At 38.9% G+C, this 26,640-nt stretch overlaps 2 protein-coding genes and 3 non-coding genes across 8 annotated transcripts; 2 read left to right on the top strand and 3 right to left on the bottom strand.

Moving 5' to 3' along the window:
* Positions 1 to 4,568: 4,568 nt before the first annotated feature.
* On the bottom strand, positions 4,569 to 12,675 carry LOC126374549 (trimeric intracellular cation channel type 1B.1). The gene is made up of 7 exons (XM_050021210.1): positions 12,407 to 12,675; positions 10,705 to 10,861; positions 8,981 to 9,153; positions 8,268 to 8,367; positions 7,054 to 7,174; positions 5,975 to 6,140; positions 4,569 to 5,422 (listed from the first exon to the last, which is right to left on the bottom strand). The coding sequence occupies exons 1-6, from the start codon at positions 12,525 to 12,527 to the stop codon at positions 5,985 to 5,987; spliced, it is 828 nt and encodes a 275-aa protein (XP_049877167.1). The 5' UTR covers positions 12,528 to 12,675; the 3' UTR covers positions 4,569 to 5,422; positions 5,975 to 5,984.
* Positions 11,560 to 11,631, top strand: Trnap-cgg (transfer RNA proline (anticodon CGG)). Its single transcript has one exon. It is a non-coding gene; the product is annotated as a tRNA-Pro (tRNA).
* A 179-nt stretch (positions 12,676 to 12,854) lies between the features above and the next one.
* On the top strand, positions 12,855 to 12,927 carry Trnav-cac (transfer RNA valine (anticodon CAC)). Its single transcript has one exon. It is a non-coding gene; the product is annotated as a tRNA-Val (tRNA).
* Positions 12,928 to 13,020: 93 nt separating this feature from the next.
* Positions 13,021 to 26,383, bottom strand: LOC126374546 (suppressor of Mek1-like). 4 transcript variants are annotated; one of them, XM_050021204.1, is made up of 9 exons: positions 26,154 to 26,374; positions 21,894 to 22,043; positions 19,873 to 20,024; positions 18,506 to 18,709; positions 17,790 to 17,924; positions 16,735 to 17,236; positions 16,577 to 16,615; positions 15,737 to 15,809; positions 13,021 to 14,669 (listed from the first exon to the last, which is right to left on the bottom strand). In XM_050021204.1, the coding sequence occupies exons 2-8, from the start codon at positions 22,039 to 22,041 to the stop codon at positions 15,739 to 15,741; spliced, it is 1,251 nt and encodes a 416-aa protein (XP_049877161.1). In that variant the 5' UTR covers positions 22,042 to 22,043; positions 26,154 to 26,374; the 3' UTR covers positions 13,021 to 14,669; positions 15,737 to 15,738. The 4 variants fall into 4 exon arrangements, with proteins under 4 accessions (XP_049877161.1, XP_049877159.1, XP_049877162.1 ...); XM_050021202.1 differs by lacking the exon at positions 16,577 to 16,615 and having other exon boundaries at positions 16,666 to 17,236; positions 26,154 to 26,383; XM_050021205.1 differs by lacking the exon at positions 16,577 to 16,615 and having other exon boundaries at positions 26,154 to 26,380.
* Positions 19,096 to 19,167, bottom strand: Trnad-guc (transfer RNA aspartic acid (anticodon GUC)). The gene has a single exon. It is a non-coding gene; the product is annotated as a tRNA-Asp (tRNA).
* Positions 26,384 to 26,640: the final 257 nt, after the last annotated feature.

Here is a 26,640-nt window from a genome sequence, read left to right on the forward strand (position 1 = left end):
TGGATTCAGACCATGAAACGAGATGATTCTCTCTTCTGAAGGACGCCTTCTCCTTATTTAAGCCTGTGCTAATTACATTTCGATGTATCTTGCTTTCTATCGAGCAGGATACCAAACAAAAATATTACATAGAGATGCAGTACCAACAATATTCACTCACATATCTCACATAAGGTGAGTTTAAGTTTAGTTATAAGTTTGTAGATGAATTTGCAGCTATTTCGTTTTTGTATTCTACATTAGCATGGAAAAAATAATTCAATACAATACAAATATTCTCTATTGCACAAAATAATTAGTATATTTGGACTAGATGGGCCGTAGTTTATCCATGATAATTACGTTGAATAAGTTATTTTGAATCTGTGAGCACACCGTATACGGTTCTTCATAGGTATCTATCTATTTGGGAACGAATAGGTATCGTTTTGATTAAAATACTTGTTATCCACTCCGATATGGATACAAGGGCCTTGTTTCTGCATTTAATCACTCAATTTGTATGTACAAAGTTTGAGATCTTGGCCTAAAATAATATCGATAAAGACATAGAACATCCCTAGTGGTCGTGACACAAAATATATACAAATAAGTACGTTTCTATAACAAACCCGCTACGCAAGTACAAAAGGCGTTACGACGATAGTATATTTATCTCTTTTTAACTTATGACGGCTCACATGAGTGCGAAAGACAAAACCTATGTTTTTCTTTCGTCTTAAATATGCTCCGTCTATTCTATACAAGGTCTTTGTTTTAATACATCATAATACATTTTTAATCTGCTGTTTTATTTTATAATTTATACCTTCATGTTGAATTTGTTACGGATCGAAGTGTTTGTTAATAAACAATTTGCAGTATTTGTAGAATAACTCAAATAGTTTCAACAATGATATTACTTTCATCTAACAACCCTGGCACTTCACCAATTTTTACCCAAAAATGGGGAAAAATACTGAAATCTGACAACATTCTTGACCATGTGTAATAATTTTGTTCGCGACTGTACTCGTCTTGATAAATGTATGACATAGGTTATAATGACTTTTTGACATATTTCTACAAAGAGAATCAGGTCCAAATTATGATGGTAGGGAGTACTATTTCATACGAGTTTATTGACATTAGTTACAAACTGAAGTATGCAAGCATTCCCCAGATAATAGGTATTTTCAAAACGTCAAGCTAGCGGGATCAAAGAACTACCTTTATAACTTTGGAACCGTTGAAGTACTACTTTCGGTATTTTGCAGGGGGTGAGTACTATTTCGATACTATTTTTTGGCGTTTAAATCAAAGCGAAAGACCTTGTCGTTAACTCTCGCCAAATTTCGTTCACCGTCAAGCTAGCAAGTGCAATAAAACATGGCTATAAATCCAGAACCGTGATGGTACTAATTTTTTTACAACAGGTACTATTTTTTTCAGTAAGAGTACTATTTTTTGGTATGGTCAAATTATTTTTTCGTGCCCATTTTTTTTTTGAGGCCGCTAGCTTGACGCACACATTTACAACACTAGCCTATTGATGAGGTCGGAAGATTTAGGGTTGATAAGATCTCACAACTCACACGAGAAAAAAAAGAAGCTCATGCGTTATTCTACTTACGTATGTGTTTCACCGCTGGGCAAAGACCTCCCTTCTCTTCTCCCGTTATACTCAAAGTAGCTAGATGTTTGACCATTTCCCTTAAACAGTCATTTAAAGGAAAAAGTTGCAAGTAAATTCAAGTTTAAAAGGCTCATTTCCTTCCTCGACGAATCGGATTTTCCACCTGTAGCTTTCTCACCGATTTTGTTAGCGCCATCGGGGGTAGGTAACCTGCAACTGTACCGTTAGGCGTTCATCTCTTACATAAGTGGTTGCATGTTGTGTCATTTGACGAGGTATCTCTCTACCCACCTCAAAAGGGAAATGGGTCTTCAGGTCAGTCACACCCCGGACACCGCAGTGTAGCGCCCTAATAGGGTAGTTTCCAACTAGTCAAGTCAGATAATTTTTACTAAACGTCAAAACACGAAATTACTATGTAATTTTTATGAGAAAGTAACTTGCGACGTCATAGAAAAACGTGACAAAATGTCGCACTTATTATTACATTTTTCTTTATTAAAATTAATTAATAAGTTAAATAGAAAAAAGAAATCTTTTTTGTCACCTTTAGATCTGTTTTTATTTAGTTAGTCGGATCTAGGGAACTACCCAATTTACTACATGTGCTCGATCCGGTGTGAGCCTAGCACACAGGGCCGGTTGTGGATGACAGTGACCTCGTAAGCTCGCCTGTACGGTAACTTGTCTGCAATATCCGTCAGCTATATGCAATACAGTTACGTGGAAGCATTTATTAAGGTAATTTCCGATTATTCTACATTCGGCAGTGCAATATATCGCTTATCTTTGCGAGAAATAATAATCTAAATAATATTTGTGATTCACCCAGCCGTGGTAACCCAGTTGAAAGAACACAATGATAGTCATCTCACTGTAAGGTCGCAGGGGGTCACAGGTTCGAATTTTTCCAAATTCATGTTTGGACCATAAATGATTATCACGTGCTCAGCGGTGAAGGAAAACATCATGAGGAACCCGAGAAATGCGTATCGATGGTATGTGACCTAACCTGTAAGTATTGGTCTGGTTTTCCCTTCGCAGATTGGAAGGTCCTGTGACCTGTGTTTATTTAGTAATCAGAATTTCATAATTTATCATGAACCTAGTACATGACCCAATTCTATCGGCTCAATTACTACATGTCTACAGAACCCATCGAAAGTTCGTCTCTATTAACAACGGGCTCACAGTACCAGTGACCTCCTAATCTCCTATACGGTTGGCCATCAGTGTGTGTCGTGGATTGTTCCGTTATGCCACTGACCTTGAGACGCGCTCTGAGTAGTTTCCATTTTACCATCGGTAGATAGCAGACGTATGGAGTATGTAGACAGTATGGAGTATAGCCCTCTATGGATGTGAAACGCTGACACAGAAAGACAGAGAGAGACTCGAGGCCTTTGAAATGTGGTGTTGGAGGAGGATGGAAAGAATAAGTTGGACTGAAAGAGTTACTAATGAGGAAGTGCTAGTAAGGCTGCCCCCACATTGGGCGTTGGCTGAGCGTACGCGTTTCCTGAGCGTGCTGCCGGCGTCGGCGCGGCGCGGGCGTCGCGTCAGCGCGCCGTCTGTGGGGCGCGGGCTTGGCGTTGTCCAGCGCCGCACAAGCGCTGCGTGAACGCCGCGCAGACGCCGCGCTTACGTCGCGTTCCACGGGCGACTGACTGACTGACTGAGATGCTAGCGGGCGCGGGGGGGAATGTGTGCGGGGGGCACGGGCGGCCGAACGCCCGTGGAACGCGACGTAAGCGCGGCGTCTGCGCGGCGTTCACGCAGCGCTTGTGCGGCGCTGGACAACGCGAAGCCCGCGCCCCGCAGACGGTGCGCTAACGCGACGTCCGCGCCGCGCCGACGCCGGCAGCACGCTCAGGAAACGCGTACGCTCGGCCAACGCCCAATGTGGGGGCAGCCTAAGAGTAAGCGGAAAGTGACAGAAGCGGCAAGATGATTGCACACTTAATAACACACGACGAATTTATTAAAAACATCTTAGAAGCGGAGCTACAAGGAAAGAGAGGAAGGGGAAGACCAAGAAGAGCTTGCATGGAACAGATTAAAGAGAAGGCGAACGTCAGGTCTTATAAGGAAGTGAAGGAATTGGCCTTTGATAGACCAGAATGGAGAATGCTACACCGACAAGAGCGTGGCTCTTAAATTAGTGATGAGACAGCAGACACGATTAACGATCGACCTGTAGATGGTGCGTTAGGTACTTGGTTTGCGAGTTTTGCAATTAATGAACTCACGTCAGGAAACAATAAGTAGCCACTAAGGATATCTACTGGAAGATTCTATATTTTGAACGAATCGTCCTTGTATGTAATGTATCTATTACATAAACCGTCCCACTGCTGGGTACAGGCCTCCCGTCAATCAACCGGAGGAGGTATGGAGCATATCTACTATGCTGCTCCACTTCCACTGCGGGGTGTTCTTACGGCTAATAGCCGGGACTAACGGTTTAACGTGCCCTCCGAAAACGGAATCATCTTGCTTTTTCAGACAAGTGATTCAAGGCTGAAAAGTCCTTACTAAACAAAGGACAGTCTCACAAAGTGATTTCGACCCCGTTGTACCGTATGCACCATACAATGTCCCCATCGGGAATCGAACCCAGACTCTAGATCGTGAGCCTAACGCTATAACCACTAGACCATAGAGGCCGTTGAATGTATCTATTGATGATTGTAAACTGTCATCTATTTCTACAATATGGAGCTTTAGAAATATATCTTTTTGATGTGAATACATCTTTTTTGTGTTCCAATCATGGAGAACACGGACCCCCGAGATGGTCAATGATGATGATGATTGACCTTCTCGGGAGTCATCAGTGATCATGATCAATTATACAATGTACTTCACTGTTTTCATTTGATTCGTGACGTAACAGTACTTCTTTGAGTTTCTTTTATTTATTTACACACATTAATTAATAAAAGACAAGAAATAAATAAAAACAATTTATTGCTTCCTTTAGCGAGTCAGGTAATTAAATTATTTAAAACAATTGTTGAATAATTTCACATTTATTTCATAATCATATACTTCATGAAACATGTGGCTAGCCCGCGTTGCACCCTGCAGGGTAGACAGATGTTTCATGGTAACATTAAGTACCTACTAATAAAATACTGGTAAAATAGTTTGGATACGAAACACTGTCGCCTCACCGTGATTGCACCGTACGATTCGGTTGGATGTTTCATATACAGATTTAAAATTAATTATTCTAATTAAATGTAATTATATTGTCATTGGTAATTCATCTTAAAGGGGAAGCCCCGTCTTTGGAAGTAGGCAGGCTACTGGAAAATACTGCAGTGGCGACTAAAGGAAGTCGGAAGTCGATTGTCGTTTCGAAATAAATCTTAACTAAAACAATATAATCTTAATGCTCGATTATTTTGTTTACTTTTTGTCACACGCTTAGGTAAAAACTTGGCGGCATAACTATATAACGTTACAATTTCATTTATTGAAAAAGAAATATAAAATAATTATTACGGCAATACTTAAAAATCACTCATTTTGGCAAAGGTAGGAACAATCAAACTATGATTATTAACTCTAATATTATCATTTTCATGTACGTCTCACAAATAAATAAAAATTTACTGACTAGTCAAACTTAAAACTAATGAAATCAAAACTTTGGTCGTTGTGCCATTTTTTTGGGCTTTAAGGGATTTTTCTATTTTTTTATGTTTTTTTTTATCATATTTTTATGTTTATTCCTAAGAGGAAGCCGTCGCAATGTATTGTCGGTGTCAGTTGATTACGTAGCGAAGATGTTGTGGCGGCCTGGAACAAGACAGTATTATATACTTATACTTTTAAGATAGGGGATCAACAAAGAGAAAATTCCATCGAAAATATGATAGTTATAGTATATACTTTTAAGTTTGAAGATAGGGTATACTCAACAAAGAGAAAATTTTCATCGAAAATATCTCGGACGGGTTTTGAACACAGCCCTTGTCAAGCCGGGTCGAGAGTCTTAACCATTACACCACTGGGGCCTCATCCTGGAACATCTTATGTAGTAGACATTGGTCCCCCTGTACCTAGGCACCATGGTGTAAATCCTCCGAACAGAAAATAAAGGTGGTAACTTCTTTAGTTCAAATATTATTTAAATTTATGACACCCTGCTCCACTGCGGATTGGTGGAGGTGTTTTTTCCGGCTAATTGTCGGGACCAACGGCTTACCGTGCCCTTCGAAGCACGGCATCATCTTTTTCGGACAATCAGACTGGTGACAATCTGGTGATTTCGACAATGTCCCCATCGGGAATCGAACCCGGATCTGTAGATCGCGCGCCCAACGCTCTAGCCACAAATCAAATACTTACACAAGATATATTAATTCGTTTTCTTAGCGTCCTTAGTTTCTTCTTTAGGCTGTCCCTTGCCCAGCAGCTTGGCCAGCGAGTCCCAGATGCCGCCCAGGAACAACGCGCAGAACAGGTTCTCGAAGGGCACGAACGGATCGTGGATACCCAGCAGGATTGATGACAGCTGTTGAGGAAAGTATCGTCATCGATCTAAGTCCGCATATACAGGGTGCTAGTGACACCATAACGATATCGAAGCCATAAAATGGAAATGTTACACAGGGGGGTTAAAAAGGCCACATCGAAGCAATTCATCTTAAAAAATCAATATTGCAATTTGACATTTGCGCATATAAGTAATGCAAACAAATGTCAAATAGCAACATTGCTTTTTTAGATGAATTTCTTCGATGTGGACTTTTTAACCCGCAAGGTCTTATAGTTAAAGAGTATCATTATAACCAAAGGCACACCCCAGACACTTCATACAAAAAACCTCGTTTTACACAGACACTACACATTGACCATGTCGTACACCATTCGATTCTGCTCCGCACCACCCAAATCCCCTGGTAGTTGCGGCTTCCGAATACATTCCGCTTAGGGACGGTACTGAAAAGTATCGGGGTCCGAAGGACGTCATATACGATCCCGACGACCCGATTACTCTAGCCATAGAGGCAGCCAATCAGCTCGCGACACCAAACACTTCAGGACCCCGACACCGACCCCGCCGGCGTGGTCGACGATTTCCCTCACTCAGCGCTTATCGCTATCGACCCACTAGGGTCGATTAATTCTTTCAAATATTTTTCCTCTCAGACGACGCCCTGAGCCGAGGTTCGCGCCCAACTGGGCACCCTCAGGCCTGTTGTCTTAAACGTTGTATCGGGTGAGAGCCTTCAGCGCTCCCCATTTGTCCGGCCAAGTAGTAAAAAAAAAGATATCGTACACGCGCATGTGTGTGACGTCTGACGCTATACGATTGAAGTACCACCGAGGGGGGTGAAGTAAACCTTGCACAGCCGCTGGTGGGGAGCGGAGAGTTGCCGTTCTATACGTAGTGTTATTCCTTATTTATCCAAAGGAAACCTCACCTTGAAGTAGACAAAGAAGATGACGATGCCGAAGTATACGAGCGCGTGCGGCGCAGAGATGATGTCCGTCTTCTTGTCCAGCACGAAAATCACTGATGCCACCAGGGATGCCTTCGTGTAGCTGTTGTAAAGAAAGATTTGTTCATAAGTTCTCAACGTGATTCATTAAAAGTATGAGGTTAACTTTTATATGAAGACTGACGAGGAGCTCGGTGGCGCAGCGGTAAACGCGCTCGGTCTGCGATTGTTGAAGTAAAGCAACTTTCGCAAAGGCCGGTCATAGGATGGGTGACCACAAAAAAAAGTTTTCATCTCGAGCTCCTCCGTGCTTCGGAAGGCACGTTAAGCCGTTGGTCCCGGCTGCATTAGCAGTCGTTAATAACCATCAATCCGCACTGGGCCCGCGTGATACGGTTTAAGGCCCGATCTCCCTATCCATCCATAGGGAAGGCCCGTGCCCCAGCAGTGGGGACGTTAATGGGCTGATGATGATAATGAGAGTGTTGTGTCAGAATTGTAAAAAGGGGCATTCCGTGTCCTCTACTTACCTCAACGGGAAATAGGCGTAATTTGGATCGGTGGGAAGAATTGCACTTACTGAGTTCCGATCGGAACAACTAGTTGATCCGTTTAGTTGGTCGGAGTGGAAAAAGGGGTGATTTTATACACAGGGTATTAGTGACAACGTAACGCATTCGTTACGATGTCACTAATACTTCATCATCTCCCTTTTTCACATGACATTATCCCGTTTTTCACAGGGTCCGTTTACCTGACGATTTGACAGGTTCGGTTTTTTCTGGATGTCACTGATGGGACATGATTCTGAGTTAATATCAAGTGGAATTTTCCTGTTGGAAAATTTATGAGACTTTTAGTGTGTTTTAGATTAAGTACTTTCAGTTCCATACTTTTGCGACGGAAAATTCAACTTGATATTAACTCGGAATCATGGTCTGAATCCCTCAAAGTTTTCGTTACGATGTCACCCTGTATGTATGCATGTGTTGCCTCAGATGGCGTTGACTACTTGGTCCAAGGCTGCCCAAGGGGGTGTGACATTTGCACGTATAATAAGTGCGTTATGTCAACAAATCTCAAATTGTCATGTGTCTATTTATCTATCAAGTACACATGTACTTAATAGATGAATTGTTCCAATGTGACCTGTTTAAGCCTCCGGAGCCATGCAGCCATAAAAATAAATATCTTACAAGCTAGGCTGCATAGTTTCCATGGCAGTCGGGGTCCAGGCGCCGCGAATGAGTCGCTCCACCAGCTTGGTGAAACCTGCTCCGTTGCCCTTCAGGGTTCCTGGAATTTAAACACTTCATTGTACGTCTTATAAACAACGCAATACACAAAAATGGCGCAAGAAAAACCCACAATAGCTGGCTTTATTGTTAATAAGTGTCATTTCTTCCAGAAAACCCACAACACATTACCACAACACATTACCTATCGCAAATTGTACGGGAACGTTCTTCTTCGGGAAATTCGGAAAATTAAGTTATACCTGTCATTTTCATATCTGCCGAAAAGGTAAGGGACGGGTAATCGACAGGCATAAAATTCATGGAACACGCGTCAATTTAAGGGACAAATCAAAAACAACCCTCTAAACAATTCAAATTGGCTGATAACACATGTGAAACGGTTTGCATACCAGCGAGATACCTACTTGATTCATGAACGAATCATTTTATATAATTTGCTGCTGACAATCATCCGTCCCTTTTATTTTCGGCGGATAAGAAAAAGACAGGTATAACTTAAAATAAAATTAGTTGGTGTCTGAAGGAATCGGGGCCAATATATAGATTTAAAAATAGAAATCTTATCGGAAAAGATAACTCCGTGGAGTATTTATTTTAGATTACACTTAAATGTTATAAATACACGCCTGGCTTTCAAAAAGTCCACTTACCAATAATGATCATAATAACATAGGCGTTGGGGTACAGTTTGCCGGCGTGTGAGACACCGTCGTAAACTTTCTTCGCCCGATAGATCTCTTTCATAGCTGAAGCCACTACCTTCACTGGTAAGAACTTCGCCACCTTATAGCCCACGTCGAATGGAGTGTAAAAGACCACGTACCTGCAAATGTCGATATAATAAGTACTTAGGTACAGCAGTACTAAGTATTGGAGATGTCCTTAGAAAACGTTCAGTAAGTACGATCTACTCTGAACCGGCGTGCGTGTATGAAACGATTGATGAATGTGAGGAAGCAAGAGAAGTGTGTCAGGATCATCGACCTTCAATGCAAATGGAATTGCATAGTCTCTGCTGGGGGCCTGTTGTATTTCCTAATGTTTATAGTCCTAAAGTCGATTTTCCGAACATCATTTTCCTAATATTTAATTGTACTAATGTTCGATCATCCTAAATATTGATTATCCTACCGTAATACTTGTCCTAATATTCTTTAGTTCTAATATTAATGTCCCTAAAGTTTGAAATTCCGAATTTTTCATTCCCTATATGATCTATTTGACATATTTTGGTTAGTTGTGACCATCGAGGCCCGAAGGGCCGAGAGGCGGCGGTGAAGATTTGTTTCGTAACGACAGCAGTCACGGGTGCGAGCGAAGCGAGCACGGAAATTCGCGGCACCCCGACACTGTAGATATAGGTTACGAAGGCTGTTAGGTTACTTGTGACCATCGAGGCCCGAAGGGCCGAGAGGCGGCGGTGAAGGTTCTCTATTGTATTCCCTAAAATTTCTTATCCTACTTTTTATTTTCCTTCACATTTTATTTAGGACTACTTATACATTTTAGGAATATAAACGATTGTAACTATGGACATTAGGGCTTACCATCATTAGGATGAAAAAAAATAGGGCAATGAACACTAGGAGTTAACAAAATTGGACTAGGATCATTAGGACATTCGATACTTAGGACTAAAATGTGAAGGAAAATAAAAAGTAGGATAAGAAATTTTAGGGAATACAATAGAGAACCGTCTCTGCTTACCCCGGTGCGAAATAATAATAAATAAATAATAATCTCATTCCTCTTACCTAACCTGAAGATTTGACAGCTCCAGTTTTTTACAGAAGCGACTGCCTGTCTAACCTTCCAACCCGCGAAGGGAAAACCAGCCCAATACAGGTTAGGTCACATACCTCCGAAAATAAATTCGACAATCATTTGTTTACGACTGTGCTGAATTCGAATCTGCGACTTCAAAAGTGAGGGGCAATATATTATATTTTTTTATGTTAATTTAGGAAAAGGTCTACTAGTTCGGAAGGCACGTTAAGCTGTTGGTCCCGGCTGCATTAGCAGTCGTTAATAACCACCAATCCGCAGTGGGCCCGCGTGGTGGTTTAAGGCCCGATCTCCCTATCCATCCATAGGGAAGGCCCGTGCCCCAGCAGTGGGGACGTTAATGGGCTGAATCTACTAGTTAGTTCATTTTGTAATGGATGTCTGACTAAGTAAGCACACTATTTGGGAGAAAGTCGTGGCCTTATGTTAGGTATGTGTTGTTATGTCTTACTAGAAACCTTAAAGAATTAATTCCTTATTTTATACTCTTTAGGGTTGATGTGGTCGGTACTCCACCTCACAACCCAGACGATAGAAGAACTTTTTATACACATTTATTTACATATTGTATTTGTCGCTAAAAACCTACCATGTTACAGTGCCAATAACAAGCTGCGGCGTGTTCTTGAGCGGCGCCAGGATCGGTTCTCCGAGCAGCCCGTTGACGACCATACCGCCAGCGAAGATCACCAGCATAGTCGACAGCCAGCAGGACAGCGGGTGCTTGCGCGAGAACGCTTGCGCACCTGGAAACCATTATCTTCATCAGGTAAGATCAACATCACAGGTGGCTATGATCTTGTAAATTCAGCTCTATAGGAGTCAATAACATAACCAGCCTATATATGTCCCACTGCTGGGCACAGGCCTCGCCTCAATCAACCGGAGGGCGGGTTGGTGGAGGTGTTTTTACAGCTAAGAGCCGGCACCAACGGCTTAAAGTGCCCTCCGAAGCATGGAATCATTTCACTTTTCTAATTTCACGTTCAATCAAGTGATTCAAGACTGCAATGTCCTTATCAAACAAAGGACAGTCTCACAAAGTGATTTCGACAATGTAGGAGTCAATTATAAAGCAGGAAACCTCCCTGTTTCTTTGTGGACCATTTTGGTGTTTATTCGTCTGTTCATACCGAGAGGATTATGCTTATAATATACATACATACTCACGCCTATTTCCCACCGGGGTTTGCAGACTATGGAATTCCACTATATACTATACAACTTTACTTACTTATATATTATGTAATATAATATTATGTATCTATTCTATAAAAAGAACCGGCAATATAATGTTATTTAGCTACACGTGGTATTTTCAATCTTATCGTCTCTACGCAAGATTCTATTTTATTATAATCCGTTTCGTCTCGCTTCCATATCATTAGTTTCGTGACGTAGCAATTTGTAGTAAGTGATAAGTAATTTCGACACCTCCTAACGTGGCTCGTTGGTCTAGGGGTATGATTCTCGCTTCGGGTGCGAGAGGTCCCGGGTTCAAATCCCGGACGAGCCCGTGAATATATTTTTTTTTTCTTTGGCAAAATTATTTTGCTTTACTTGATGTCCCTTTGCTTTTAAATAAAGCTTCATAAAGTAGATAAAAGTTTTGGATAGTCTACAGCGCTTTGATTGAACTTTAGTTATTTGGCGCCATCTATAGTTGCGGTCGTGAAAGTCTAAGCCATGGAGTATGGTGGGTGATCCCTTCGCAACATTGAGAGGTAGACAGGCCAAATACAAAAACGTCATAAGTCCACATATACGACATTTTGAGGACTTTATCTGCATTGAACTCGTACATAACCTTGCGCAAAATGTAATACTACAGATTTCGTGCAACAAGTGTTTGCAAATCATTTTTTGTAATTATCCAATTGTGATAAGTGCATGATAAGCGAGGCACATGACTGTATAAGTACATATTCCTGGAAATAGGTACATAAACGACCTAATCTAATCATTAGAATTTAATTATGCCAAAAACCTTGTTAGGTATAAGAAGTAAGCAGTTAATTGTGTTCATGATTGTCTAATGTGTTAAAAAACAGATTCTAATATGTACAAACGAAGTATGATATTCAATAGACGGTTTTCCTATTAGCCGTTAATACAGAGCAGGTTAAATGCGATGTCGGAGGGACTACATCTATTTTTAAACTCTCCTATGCGTCTTTATTTTGGTACATTCCTGTTACCATATCGCACCTTTACCGAATTAATAGGATGCGGAAGTCGGCCCACAGCATTTTTGGCGGGTATCATTTGAAAATATGTATAAAATAACTCACCAGTTCCTAAATCTTCTCTGACTGCAAGAGCGCACAATAAAGAATGTGCTATGTCGAAGTATGGGTACATTTTCAGCTTGATAACCTGGTTAGCCAGGTCTAAAAATGCTTCGGGATCCATGGTGTTAGTTTTTGTGTAGCTCACGGGTTTTAATGTTATTTGTACAACTAAACACCGACAATAGTGGGACGCGATACCGCGTGCGCGCGACTCTTCGCGGACGCTGCTTCCGCGAGACTGGGCAGTCACAGGCGCACCACTGAGAGTTTTTTGATTATTTTGGTCAGAAGCGCCTGATGTTGTCGACTTGTAGCCGGTGATGCGTCATTACAGACGGACAGATCGTCTGTAATAAACTTTGTCAGCGAAATAATCTTTTTATTACATTTTCAGCCAGTACTGTTCGCTTAGCTGAAACCGTAAGACATTTTCAACGTAAATGAGTAAGTTTCCGTAGTGTAGCGGTTATCACGTGTGCTTCACACGCACAAGGTCCCCGGTTCGATCCCGGGCGGAAACAGCTCCTCTTTTTGGATTATTTTTATTTCGCAGCATCTCATATAATTTATAATACTTATTATTTATATAAGGTAGAAAAATAAAACAATTATATTTAATTGAAAAAATATATTTTTAAATATACTTTTCATAATATTAATGATATAAAAACATACAAAAAAAAATACAATTGGACAATTCATTATTAATAATTATTATGATATTTAAGAAACAATAGGAACAGTAAGTTGCGTAATTTCCATAAGTCCCTCGTACTTCGTTCAACTTTAAACACAGCCTGATCTTTGGAAATAATTTTAGTAGATTTTATCTAATTAGTATACAAAATTTAATTTATAATAGATCACATAATTAATCTCATTATTATTGCACATATAAGCATTCGGGAATGTATAATTTAGGCATCATTTTAGCTACTGGGAGAGTACATTTTGGCTTTTTTAGTAGCTACATTCTAAATTAGGTACTAAAATAAATCTAGTTACAACTAAACTGACACTTATGCAACATTTCCCTGCGGCAAACAAACTGTTAACCTTGAATACGCAGTTACATCGGTCATTTCATTAAATTGTTGCTTTTAGGTGCAAAAAGTTAGAGCAATAAGTACTACTACATACCGAGATTTCTTTTTCTTACAATGAGACGAGAAATTAGCTAATCATAATATGCACCTGTGAATACCATAACCCTTCTAACAGTCCAGAAAAAAGCACGCGGATCGGAAATAGTAGGGATATTTAAGAAGAAAAAGCACATATTACCGCACTTCTTCTGTTGGATGTAGAGTTGATATAGATAACCTACGTACTTATTACATCATTATAGTGTAACTCCTATGAAACATCTGATCAAGTACCCCCACCAATCATCATCAGTCGCGTAACCGACCAGCATGCTGCACCAATAAGACCTGCTTACGTGGTCGAGTCATTCTTATGCAATTCTCTTTAGAAAATGACTGTATAAAAAGCTATTACCTTTGAAGGCCAGCATCTTACGTTTTCTTGTTACAAAATTACAAAACGCCATGCGCCAGTTTGTATTACATTTCTAAGTTACAAACTTTCCCTATGTCTTGTTAATAATAAATAATTTTCATTTTTATTGCTTATAATTCAATTGATTTTAAAAATAATTAAATTGATCATTCATGTGCTTACCATTCTAGAAAAAAAATGTAGAACGAAGCTCAACTCTTTAGACCCGATACGAAAAAATAAATAAAAATATTGTAGGGTCATCCCGAACAGCCTAACACTGGTTTTAAGTAAAAAAAAATGGCTTATGAGATTCTTAAAAATTAACAATAAAAGAGCTAGATTTAATAATAATTAATTGACAATATTTGCAACTCTTAGTAAATATTTCAAGAGCTTAAGTGATTAAATTTACTTATTTTGTTATTACTAGCGTATTTTGAGTTGCACCCAAAGCGAAGTAAAGCATTATATGGCTCTTATTGTTAATTTGGTCCATTGATAAAATAGCGTTCTTAAAACTACAAAATCTATTTAAAACAAGTTTATAACTTCCTTCCAAGATTGACTTCTTAAGCCTATATAAATAAATATTTAAATCGTTCTTACATAACAATTTGATCGAAATTTTCACTGGATAAAAATATTCTTTAGGACAATCACACACTGCAGTTTATAAAATTTCCACTAGCATACATTTTATAAATTAAATAAACGCACCTCACAGCATTTAGACATTGACTCCCGTTCCTTTTGACATAATCTGTACACAAGACAAAATATATTAAGTAAGAGTATCGTCTTATAGTGAAAAGGACGTAACCGTCTATTTGAAAAATCACATACGGATGTTATTTTTGTTAACAAAACCTCGTTCAATTCAGGTAAAAAATTGTGGTCTTAATATTTACCTTCTTAATATTTCACAAAAGCAATATAGATGGCGTTGTACAGCTTTAACGTAATAATTACCTATTTTCTCATTACTCAGGTACATAATGATTCCAAAATAAAATGTAATGGCAGAAGCGTATATTAAAATAATTCTTGCTTGATATAGAATTACGTAGCTACCTATATTGTTTCTCTTTATTTCGATCAGAATAATAATGGGTGGAAGATGTAATTGTGCCTGGGTGTAATGATAAGGGTCATCATTTATACCCAAAAACAAAGATAAAATATGCGTATGTTTTGTTATCCATGAAGGAAAGTCCCTCAGTGAAAGAAATCGACAGGCGATCGAGATTTTGTTGAAAAAAAATTACATCAGAACTACAGAATGCAATTGTTCAAAAAGGCGCTTTGTTATTTTCTCTATAAGGCGACGACATAGAAAACAGAGTAGGATGAACTAAATGAAGCAAATGTCGATAAAAAATGGGAGAATTGGGTAGTTTCCTAGGTCAAAGATAAATTATGAAATTCTGATTACTAAATAAAGACTAAAGAGCTAAGGCGACAAAAAAGGTTTTTTTTTTTTTCAAAAAATATTTTTTCTATTTGACTTAAATGTAATAAGTGCGCCATTTTCATAGGTTGCTTTCTCATACAAATTGCATAGTTATTTAGTGTTTTGACGTTTAGTAAAAAGTGACTGATTTGACTAGTTGGAAACTACCCTTTTTATTATTCACTTTAAAAATAAATGTTTCTTTGCATAACTCTTTTAGCGATTTCCCATAATTGATGATTTTTTGAATGGGTTCTTTTAAGTGAACAATTATACCAAAAAATATATGATGCCATGAGAAGCAGTGGCTTGGCCACTTTGTCAAGCAAGTACTTGTAGATAAATCTGAGATAAAACAAATAGTACGAGTATTTTACCTTTAGATTGCTTCGTCTGCCGGCGCCACTCTCGTATCAGCTACGTCGGTATTTCGCCTCTGATTCATAAGACCTGGTGAAATAAACTTGTCATATTATCATAAAATTCTAGTGGACGTACGATTTAGTTAGAACCATGTCGCATTCATTTATTTGACAAATTAAAACTAAAGTGTCATAAAATTTCAAATAAGTTAATGCAACAGGGTTCTAAACAACGTGCATAATAGTGCTCATGACTGTACCTCTATTTTGAGTACGGACAATGAAATTAAAAAAATGTGGTGAAAAGAATATAAACATTCGGGAAGCATCAAGTGAAGTGTCCCCAGAAAAATAAGCTTATGACAGTAGGTAGCCGTGGTAAAGTTTATGAAAGAATTTTCATTCAATGTTACTAGTTACATAGCATCATGCCGGTGTCCCCAAATGGGTAGGCAGAGGTTTATATTATACACCCAGTGCTCGCTAGCTATGTTTAAGTCCCATGTAATAATAATAATTCACTTATACCAAATCTGCTCATAGTAAAAAAAAAGATACTGATTGCAGATATAGCCAGGAAAAAAAAATGTAATAGGGGGCGAGCCTATTGCCATTAACCGGGCACAAATCCTGGAAACCACGTGATATCAATTATCCAAACATAAATTCAAACTCAAAAGTCGAATTCATTGGTTTGGAGGCCGAGTCGGGAATCAAACCAGTGGCACTAAGATGTAACTCACGCGATCTCCGAGCCATCACGGATTACTAACATTGGGTATGTATTACAATGATAGAAGCTCAGAAACGGCAAGCAAAGCAAAAAAGAATATTCCCAAAATTCGTAAATTATACCTTTGTTTTTGTTTGGGACACTCATCGTTCGTCCGTTGACTGAAAATTAAAAAAAAAAAACCGTCAATAAATTGGATGTCCCAACGTACCCAATGTTTCAGTTTTTTCATCTTTGTTGTGCGAGAAAGTCTTTGTAAACGCTAAAGCTATTTTCCTACCAAATTTTGATTGTTTCGACGGCTGCTTCGAAGGCGAACACTTTTCGCTTTGCAGGAATGTCTGCGTCTCTGTTTTGGGCGACAATTTCTCTTCTTTCCGGGGTGACTTCAGAAGCGACTCTGTTTTCGATGGAGTTTCTATTGTGATACTCGGTTCGGACAGTGCGGCTTTGGTCGCATGTGCGTCCCTTTCTTTCCTCGGTACTTTTCCTATTTCGGTTTCGCTCTTCTGGGCATCTTGGCTAGTTTCTTTAGGACTGTCGTCTTTATTGGTTGCTACAGACTTCTCCGGCGTTGAGCTGGCAAAGTCGGGTTTGTTTGGAGAGGCATTGTTGTCAACATTGTTGTCAACATTGTTCTCAACATTGTTGTCAACATTAGTGTCATTCAACGAGTCACCGGACTGTACCGAAGTAATTACAGTGTCATTATTATGGTTTCCTAGATCCTCTCTTTCAGTATCTGAGTCGGTATCGCTTCTGACGCTTGTCGCGTTTGTTAACTGAAATAGATATAAAAAAGTCTTCGTTTATACAATATATACCTCATTATTGCACACAAAAGAAACACAGTACATACACAACACAAACATACACACACAAGAAAATTATTATTTATTTACTGCACTTTATGTACTGCTTGAATCACCTGATTGTCCGAAAAAGTAAGATGATTCCGTGCTATTAGCCGTAAAAACACCTCCACCAACCCGCATTGGAGCAGCGTGGTGGAGTATGCTCCATACCCCCTCCGGTTGATTGAGGGGAGGCCTGTGCCCAGCAGTGGGACGTATATAGGCTGTTTATGTATTTACTGCACAATCCCAATAAATAAATAATAATTTACGAGTATACTGACAAACAGTATACGAGTAGGACACAAGTACAATAGGCGGCCTTATTGCTGATTAGCAATTTCACCCAGACAACCTTAGGTAACCACCTCACAACCAACCACACGAGAGAAGAAGAGAGTCAGATGAGGTCAGTCATTGACCTCTCAGGTGAGGTCAGTCATTGACCTCTCAACCCACACGACAGAAGATTCTTCCTTACCGTGAAGCTGGAGTCATCATCCGAATCGGCATTCAGGTCGACCATCATCTTCTCAATGAGTCGCTCCATTGTGATTTCACTTGACGACGGCCCTGTTCCGGTGGCTTCGCGAGTTGGTTTGCCGTGCTTTACTACCTGCATTACGAAAGAAAAACAAAGATGTATTTTTTTTTTAACACCCGTGGTCTTGTATTTAGCATGGTATAATAAAACAAAATATGCTCAACCCTATGAAAAGCCGCCATTGCTAGCCGTTTGATGACGTAAGTGTTACATTAGTGTTACCATTAAATTGGCATCTCCAACATTCCAAGGACTTAAAATTTTATTACGAATTACTGACTAACGTACTTAATTACTCATTTAAAACATAATATAAAATCATTAAAACTGTAAGTAAATCTTTTACTAAAAGTTTAAAACACGTTGCAAAGTAAATTAAAAACATTAAGACGGGGAAGAAGCAAATACTCCTATCTTACACAGACCTAACTGTAAGATAGGAGTATTTGCTTCTTCCCCGTCGATTAGTCGTGTGTAATTTATTTTTTACAAAAAATGGAGGGTGAGATGCCATTGGCGCGGCTAACCTTGAAATGTTCACCTAACCTGAAGATTTTGACAAGGCCGGTTTTAAGAAGCGACTGCCTGTCTGACCCTCCAACCCGCGAAGGGAACAAGTTATCTATAATAAAAAACAATACAAATTATCTTACCAGGACTTCATCATTGTTGCTGACACGCGTGGTATTATTGTTGCCATAGTTATGTGACCTCCTAAAGCACATGGTGAACTCAAAGAGGGCTTGGAGCCCGCTATACCAGGGCTCTCCGCGGGGCGCGGCGCGGGCCCGGATCATTCTGTTGCCCTGGTACTTCAGTGTGCGCAAGTAACGGCGTTTACTTTGGATGTACATCACCTGAAAGGATACGAGTAGTTGATGTGTTCATAACTATAGAATTATCTATACTTTATTATTACTTTTTTTTAGTTTGTTGGGTAAATACCTCGTTTGATTTTTCCCGCACTTTCCATTTTAATGTTAAAAAACTTGTGGCTCTCTACTCTCTGTCCACCCCGTTGTGGATTGCGGACTTGATTTTATGTATCGACCTAATCGATCCACTATGAAAACAAAATATGGTGACAAAGTTCGAATTATAGCACTAGCCACGCAGCAGCGTCAGACAAAAATTATATGAAAAAAAAACTAATTTATTACGCATGTCCGACTCGTACTTAGCCATTTTATTATTATTTTGTTTCGAAACAGCAAAAAGAACAAAAAATAAAAAGCAAAAAGTTCTCTCCGGCGGGGAATCGAACCCCGGTCTCCCGCGTGACAGGCGGGGATACTGACCACTATACTACCGAAGATGTAAGAAATGTGGCGAAATTGTAGACCTGTTGTTAAATTTTCCCCTTCTATTTTACGCCTGTTCACTGCCTTAGGAGTACTGGTATGTAAATCGTTTTTTTTTTCAAGGTTTTATACCAAGGCTTGAATAAATTATAGAAAAATAATTTCCAATTTGGTAACTACGAATCGAATGCATTAATTTTACTTTGTGAGTGGTTCACAAGAAAGCCGATATTTGGGATGAGTCATTCACTTCATGGATTCATTTGATCATTTTGGATCGGGATACAACAAACTATTTTTCTCTCGCGTGAGTTGTGAGATGGATGACCACCACAGCTACCCTGTTGTCACGGGGCTGATGGTGGGATGGTGGTGTCAACAAACCATTGTAGTTATAGAAGAACTAAATTTAGTTTTGTGTATAATCTGTTTGTCTTTATCTACGAGACCTGGAGTCCTAAAATACAGGTATTCAAATTCAAAAATATCTTTATTCAGTAGGTAACATAGTTACACTTTGATTCGTCAATTTTTACATAACGAACGTCTCATCCGCCTAAAACTACTGCAGCTTCTCACAACCTGTATAGCCGGGTAAAAGAAGCTGTAAGAAAAACCTCCATCCTAGTTTAGGCTCCAGCCTCTACAATACTAGTATAAAGTTTATTAACTTACTTACTTACTTCCCTGTGTAAATAAATAAAAATAATTAAACTTACGACATCAGCAGATCTTAAAGGCGGCTTCCCCAGTATCAGGTTGACCAGGGATATGGACTCCCTGGTGATGCGGAGAGTTATCAGCATGCCCAAAAAGAACACCCACGGCAGGGGACGCACCAACTCTGGCTGCGGTGTGTCGTCTTGATCCACTGAAAAAAATTAGAGGGCGTTTTATTTTCTTGAGTTTTAGGTTTATATCCGGTATTTTTAGTACATAATGGCTGTTAGTGCCACCGTAACGAAAACTTTGGGAAATGATTTCTCCTGTCGGAAAATTCATGAAAAAAAAGTGTTTTATTAAACATTTTAGTTTCATACTTTTGCGACGTAAAATTCCACTTGATATCAACTCAGAATCATGGTCTGAAAAAAAGGCCAAAGTGATCGGAGCATTTCATCAATAATAGCAATATTGCTATTTGACATTTGTTTGCATTGCGCACTTACTTTTATGCGCAATGTTTAATCTTTCGAACGCCGGAACGCGGATCTCGACCAGACACAATGTAAAATCTATTGTGTCTGGTATCTCGGCATATGAGAGGTTAATGCTTTCTTAGATGAATTGCTTCGAGGTGGCCATTTTAACGCCCCTGTTCAGAGAATGCGTGACTTATATTGTAGTATTACTGGCTCGATTCTTGGCTCGGGCTCCCTATCCAATTTCGCCTAATCGATTACCCATTCTCTTTCGTAATTTGCCAAGAACAAGTTCGTCTTTTGTCGCATACAATAGGCATTTACAATATTTTAAACAAAACTATTCGTACTTTTATTTTCTTTTGATCATTTCTGCGAGCCTATCGTATTTACAAAAGCTTTGTGCTTCAATTCTACACAGGAAGCGCTAACAGAATGACAATGTGAATCGCAATAGAGTAACGGTATCCACACTGACGCCTATCCGAAAACTCGACGAATGTTTTTACGTCGTAAAATGAACTGAAAGAGGTTTATTTACGTATGAAGTAAGTAGGTAAGTAATTAAAACACATAATAACGGGTTCTTACCGCGTTTAAATCAGGGATATGAGACTCCCGATATTTCGACACTGTTGTAAGTGCCATGATCACGGGATGAGTAAGTAGGTAAGTAGTCAAACTAAAGGAAAATACAGGTGAAAGCGGACTTGGATTCTTTTGCATCGTACAGTCATGAGCAATATCATGTACCGACTTTAGAACCCTGTCGCAGTATCATACTTGACATTTAATGAGACTTACGATTGAATTTCTCAAAAAAGTTAATTAGACATGGTTTCAAAGTGTATAGATATTAGTACTCGTGACCACACACACACACACACACTAAAATCGATTTTTACACATTGTCAGAATATTGAATATTATAATGGAAAAATAAATTAATTACTTTTGAAAAACAAAACATACCTATGATCGAATTTTGTTTTCTTCGGCGTAACATGTGGTAAAGTAGTTTTTATATTATATCCCTCTTGACTGAACAATCTCTCTATTTTGATCTCAACTTTTGTGTTCATCATGGATATCTGGGTCGATTGCCAATTATGCTTATAGATACTCATTGGTTTTATTTGCATTTTAAATGATTGCGGGGGTGGTTTCGCATTTGATTTGGGATACTTTTTTATGTTTTCTAATCCGGATGATTCTTCTTCAACACAAAGAGACGTGGAGCGGCGTGGTCGATTTTGCCTTTTTATAGGACGATGGTCATAATGTATGGCAGAAAACCTCAAAATCGATTTTTGCAATTAACAATACAATACAAAAACGCTTTATTGCACATATAAATACAACATTAAAAAACAATAGCAATTTCTTAACCTAAGGCAATCTTAGGGTGAAAGTACTTGCTAATTATGATGTTAATTACAGTTAATTAACATAACGTTTCAACAAGTTTAGGCATGAAAACAAACCTGTGTAGCTTTAGCGACGTTCGTAAACCAATGTACCTATGTGTAATTTATGAAGTGTTACGAATAAATAAATAAATAAAAAAGTATCCATTCTTGGCACGGAGGAGGTCTTACACGGAGGTGGCACGGCCCAACGCGCGCATTTCTCGACGACCCACAGCGCTCTGTCGATGTACCGCAGCGCCGTCTGCCCAACCCGGTAGCTGACAGCATGCTCCGCCACATTTTGAACCACCTCCTTCGCAAACGACACCAATTCCATGTCTGCAACAAAGATAACCTCTGGTCTGTAAGGTATTTATTGGGTAAAGTAGGTCTTGTATATACATTGTTTTAAGTTTACGCGGTTATTATTATCATAATTAAAACACATAATAACGGGTTCTTACCGCGTTTAAGGTAGGAATATGAGACTCCCGATATTTCGACACTGTAAAAACACACTGTGAATTATGGATCTACCTACTCCACTCCAATCTTATCAGTCATCCCGTGATCATGGCACTTGCAACAGTGTCGAAATATCGGGAGTCTCATATTCCTACTTTAAACGCGGTAAGAACCCGTTATTATGTGTTTTAATTAAGTCTTGTTTCTTGTATAACTTATACGTCTCTTGATCGTCAATGTATCCCGGTCCGCGGAGGTCCGTGTTGCTCTATGGATGTAACATATTCTTCGGATGATGAATTATTAATGGCTGACTTTGCATGACGTGTATCTAGTCATATAACTTAACATAAATAGTATCACATCTGTTTCCCCAAAGGTAACACTATATTTACGGCCAGCTATATTTAAGTCCCATGTAAAAAGGGGTCCACAAATCTTGAAAACCACGTGATATCAATTATCTATCTACCTATAAAGCTATGAGTAGGTATTGTTCGGACCTCGCACAATATCAAGAAACGAGAAGGACGTTAGCCCTTGCAAATGGGGCCAAAGCGGCTAAATAATAATGTAGGGTCAAAATGCGACATCCTTAGCAGCGGTAGGTACCTGCCCGGGATAAAATATGACATGCTATTTTGTTGGGTTGTCTTTGCGATGTGTGTTATGTAATTTTAGAACTCAGTGCAAAGTTTGTACCGTATGGTAGTAATCCAACCAATAAGTGCCTAGATACTACTTATAATTAACCAGGTACGTGAAACTAGATAAAACTTATTATCTCCCTAGCTTTATTCCGTTTCTCCATAGAGCAGAGGTCCGTGTTGCTCTATGCGTTTCTCACAGGGTCCGCATATCTAACCTAAAGATTTGACAGGTCCGGTTTTTTACAGAAGCAACTGCCCGTCTGACCTTCCAACCCACGAAGGGAAAACCAGCCCAATGCAGGTTATGTCACATACCCCTTGAAACGTAGTTTTCACGGGTGTTTTCCTTCACCGCTGAGCACGTGATAATCATTTATGATCCAAACATGAATTAGAAAATCATAGTTCCCGTGCCCGTGCTGGAGTCGAACCTGTGACCTTATAGTGAGAGTCAAGCGTTCTACCTACTGGGCTACCACGGCCCCTCCTCTTAGATAAAATTTATCTCTCTTTGTATTAACGGGCGTCTAACAAGTCAAGTTTGGATAATTAAAAAAACTAATCAATGTTATGTAGTATGTGTAATCACAATATTTCAAAGGTTAGTTCCTCGTCTGGTTATTCGTAGATAAAACGGTGGTCACATGCTCTTTGTAGCTAAAGTTGTTAATTTAATTAATCATCAAATATAATTAAACATACCTACTTGATTAAAAACATGTGTAGGCAATAAATAAACTATTCAATGCTAAATTCGTTACTAATACTAATGAACCGTTGAATACCAGCGATAATAGATCGAATGCATTTCGACAATTCGTAAACATGTAGAAAATACGAGAAGGGGACTACGCAACTACTTTAGTATCAGATGCATTATAATATAGTAAAACAGCTTTTGATATAAGAAGTGTATAAAGTGCAAAATTACCTTGTCTATAGTGAACAATAGCGCGGTTATTGTAATTCACTTGTTATATCATTCACGAACCGACAACCTCCCGGCGATGAATAAAACAACTGAGGCGCTGCATTATCGTCAATTTTCACTCAGGCGCATCGTTAATGAGTGCGCTCCAGAGACCCACTCAGAGTTTAGTAAATGATTGAACTTTTGAAAGTGCTTTTTTTAAAGTGACTTATTGTTTTGCCGCACATGGCATTAACTACAGCCGGACAAATGGGGAGCGCTGAAGGCTCTCACCCGGTACAACGTTTAAGACAACAGGTCTGAGGGTGCCCGGTTGAGCGCGATCCTCGGCTCAGGGCGTCGTCTGAGAGGAAAAATATTTGAAAGAATTAATAGACCCTAGTGGGCCGATAGCGATAAGCGCTGATTGAGGGAAATCGTCGACCACGCCGGCGGGATCGGTATCGAGGTCCTGAAGTGTTTGGTGTCGCGAGCTGATTGGCTGTCTCTATGGCTAGAGTAATCGGGTCGTCGGGATCGTATATGACGTCCTTCGGACCCCGATACTTTTCAGTTTTTGAAAGTGCCTCTAGTAAGTGAAATTAGATAGGTAGATTACTAAACTTCGTCCAAATATTTATTAAACGAAAATATTTTTGTCAGACTTCTTTACTGTGGCGTGATGGAGTATGCTTTATACGATGATACGCTCCTTTGGATTTTTTCCACCACCCTCACAGACTTGTCTGGCTTTTCGAAATTTGAATGAATCTGTTCTACAGTTAGAGAGTAGTAACCTAGATATAGACTTCAAAAAAACACGGAAATTGGCTGATGGGCGTATGTCTTCTGACGACTGTTTTTTGCCTCCCACTACTACTACTATGACCTCTGATACTATGAATTACAGTTAAAACTTGAATGCTCTGGTTCAGTGGTTCCCAAAGTTGTCTGGGCTACGACCCATCTATTACTTTAGAAACTCGGGAGCCACCTTTAGGAAATTCAACCATTACCAATATGAATAATATGGCTTTTCAAATACCAAACAAAGTTTTTTATCGGCCGTTGGCTCGGTCGGATGGTATGTCGTTCTACAGGTAGGGGCCACTCCACATACGTTCGCGACTCACCAGTAGGCCGCGACCCATAGTTTGGGTAGCTTATTATATAAATAGTATTTTTCATAAGGCAACCAAAAGAGTGCTAATTAGGATTTGTGGTTAGCCCACCCACTTCGTAAGCGTTAGTAGGGATTGCGCTGGCGCAAGTTTATGAATGGACATACCCAATGACCTTTCTATTGTTATCAAAGAAAAGATAAAACAAGAGTTACCTACTCAAATTAGTTTCAATTATTCTTATTTCTGTCTAAATGTGTAATGAAATATAAAACTTTAAACTTAAACTTTTAATTATTATGAAGATTATTTTGTTGCTTATTTATTTTTGGTTCAGAGGTAGGTATGTGACCTAACCTACGATAGGCGGTCACTGATAAAAAACGGGACCTATCAAAACTTCAGGTTAGGTAAGCGGACCCTGTGAAAAACGAGATAACGCTTGAGAGATGAATACATCCCTGGTGCAGGAGTGGACATAAACACATCATTTTGACTTCTTTATACCTTATAGATAATACAAACAGCGGCAGGGGCAGGGGTCAGTGCAATCGTAGACAGATAAGGTGGGGCCACGGAGGCACCAATATTCAATGTCTAATTGCTCAATATGTAACAAACACCTTCTAACATTTTCTTGTGAAGGCTTGTTATGAGTTTATGACTGTTCAAAACAAATACAGATAAGGAATACATGCCGGATATGTGGACAGTCCAGTCAATGTAACTGAGTAGAGAGTGATAGTGACGAATAAAGTAAAATATTACACATCTTTTCAATTTACATCACTTCTCGAGTAAACAGATATGGATTGAAATGTGCAGTGTTACATTATCATGAAAACTAATGATGATACTGTTTCTATACTTAGTACAGTGTGATATAATGTTATTTTCTACCTATTCCTGTTTTTTTCTTTGTATAGGGTATTAATAAAAATAACAAACGCAAAGTCTGAAGCATTTTATTATTCATACTTTAAGGAAAATGATGTGTTTTTATATGGATAAAGTGTAAAGGACTTTCCACAAGTTTTAAAAGTTACTTGAGAGTTATCTATTTTAGTACTCATTAAATATTAAGTAAAAGAATGAGAAGCTAGCAGGTATCTCTAAATAAACAATACCTACACCTGGAAATGATAAAAAGACGCTTGCGGAGGAGTTCCGCTGACAGGAATTTCGGCATGCTTAATAATATTGATGATACATCATAATCTCCCGAGTTAGCGAATGACAAAACATTAAAATCGTTTATACTCTTTAATAAGATATCAATATATTTAAAAAGATTCAAACTTACCGTGCAAACTTGAGAAATACTTCGTAACTTCTTAAAAATATACGAAAAGTTGCAGAAAGGCGTAGTGATATAATAGAATTTGAAAGAAATAATAGCGATTGCAACGATTTAAAGAAGATGAACAGACAGTTTTAAATCACAGCAAATCAGGAAAATATAAAATGTACTCTCGTCACGAAAACAGCCGGCCAAATAATTTATTTTATTGCCAATCAAATCTAAATAAACAAAATTTGACATAATTTATGTCAACGCTATTATAGAAAGAGAAGAAATATTTAAATAGATCTTCGTTACTCTGAAGAAATCGATAACAAACTTATAATTAGTTCTATCTCGTTTTTATCTTGTATTTATTTCAAATGTACTGCAAATAAAACATATTTTTTTTTCATACGGCAACATAATCATCACATTTATTATTGCCATTAAATATTTCAATTACCTACTTTTTATGCATGCATGCATGACCAGTAACTTAAAATCA

The sequence above is a fragment of the Pectinophora gossypiella genome, chromosome 17 (genome assembly GCF_024362695.1).
Source record: "Pectinophora gossypiella chromosome 17, ilPecGoss1.1, whole genome shotgun sequence".
Taxonomy (NCBI): Eukaryota; Metazoa; Arthropoda; class Insecta; order Lepidoptera; family Gelechiidae; genus Pectinophora; species Pectinophora gossypiella.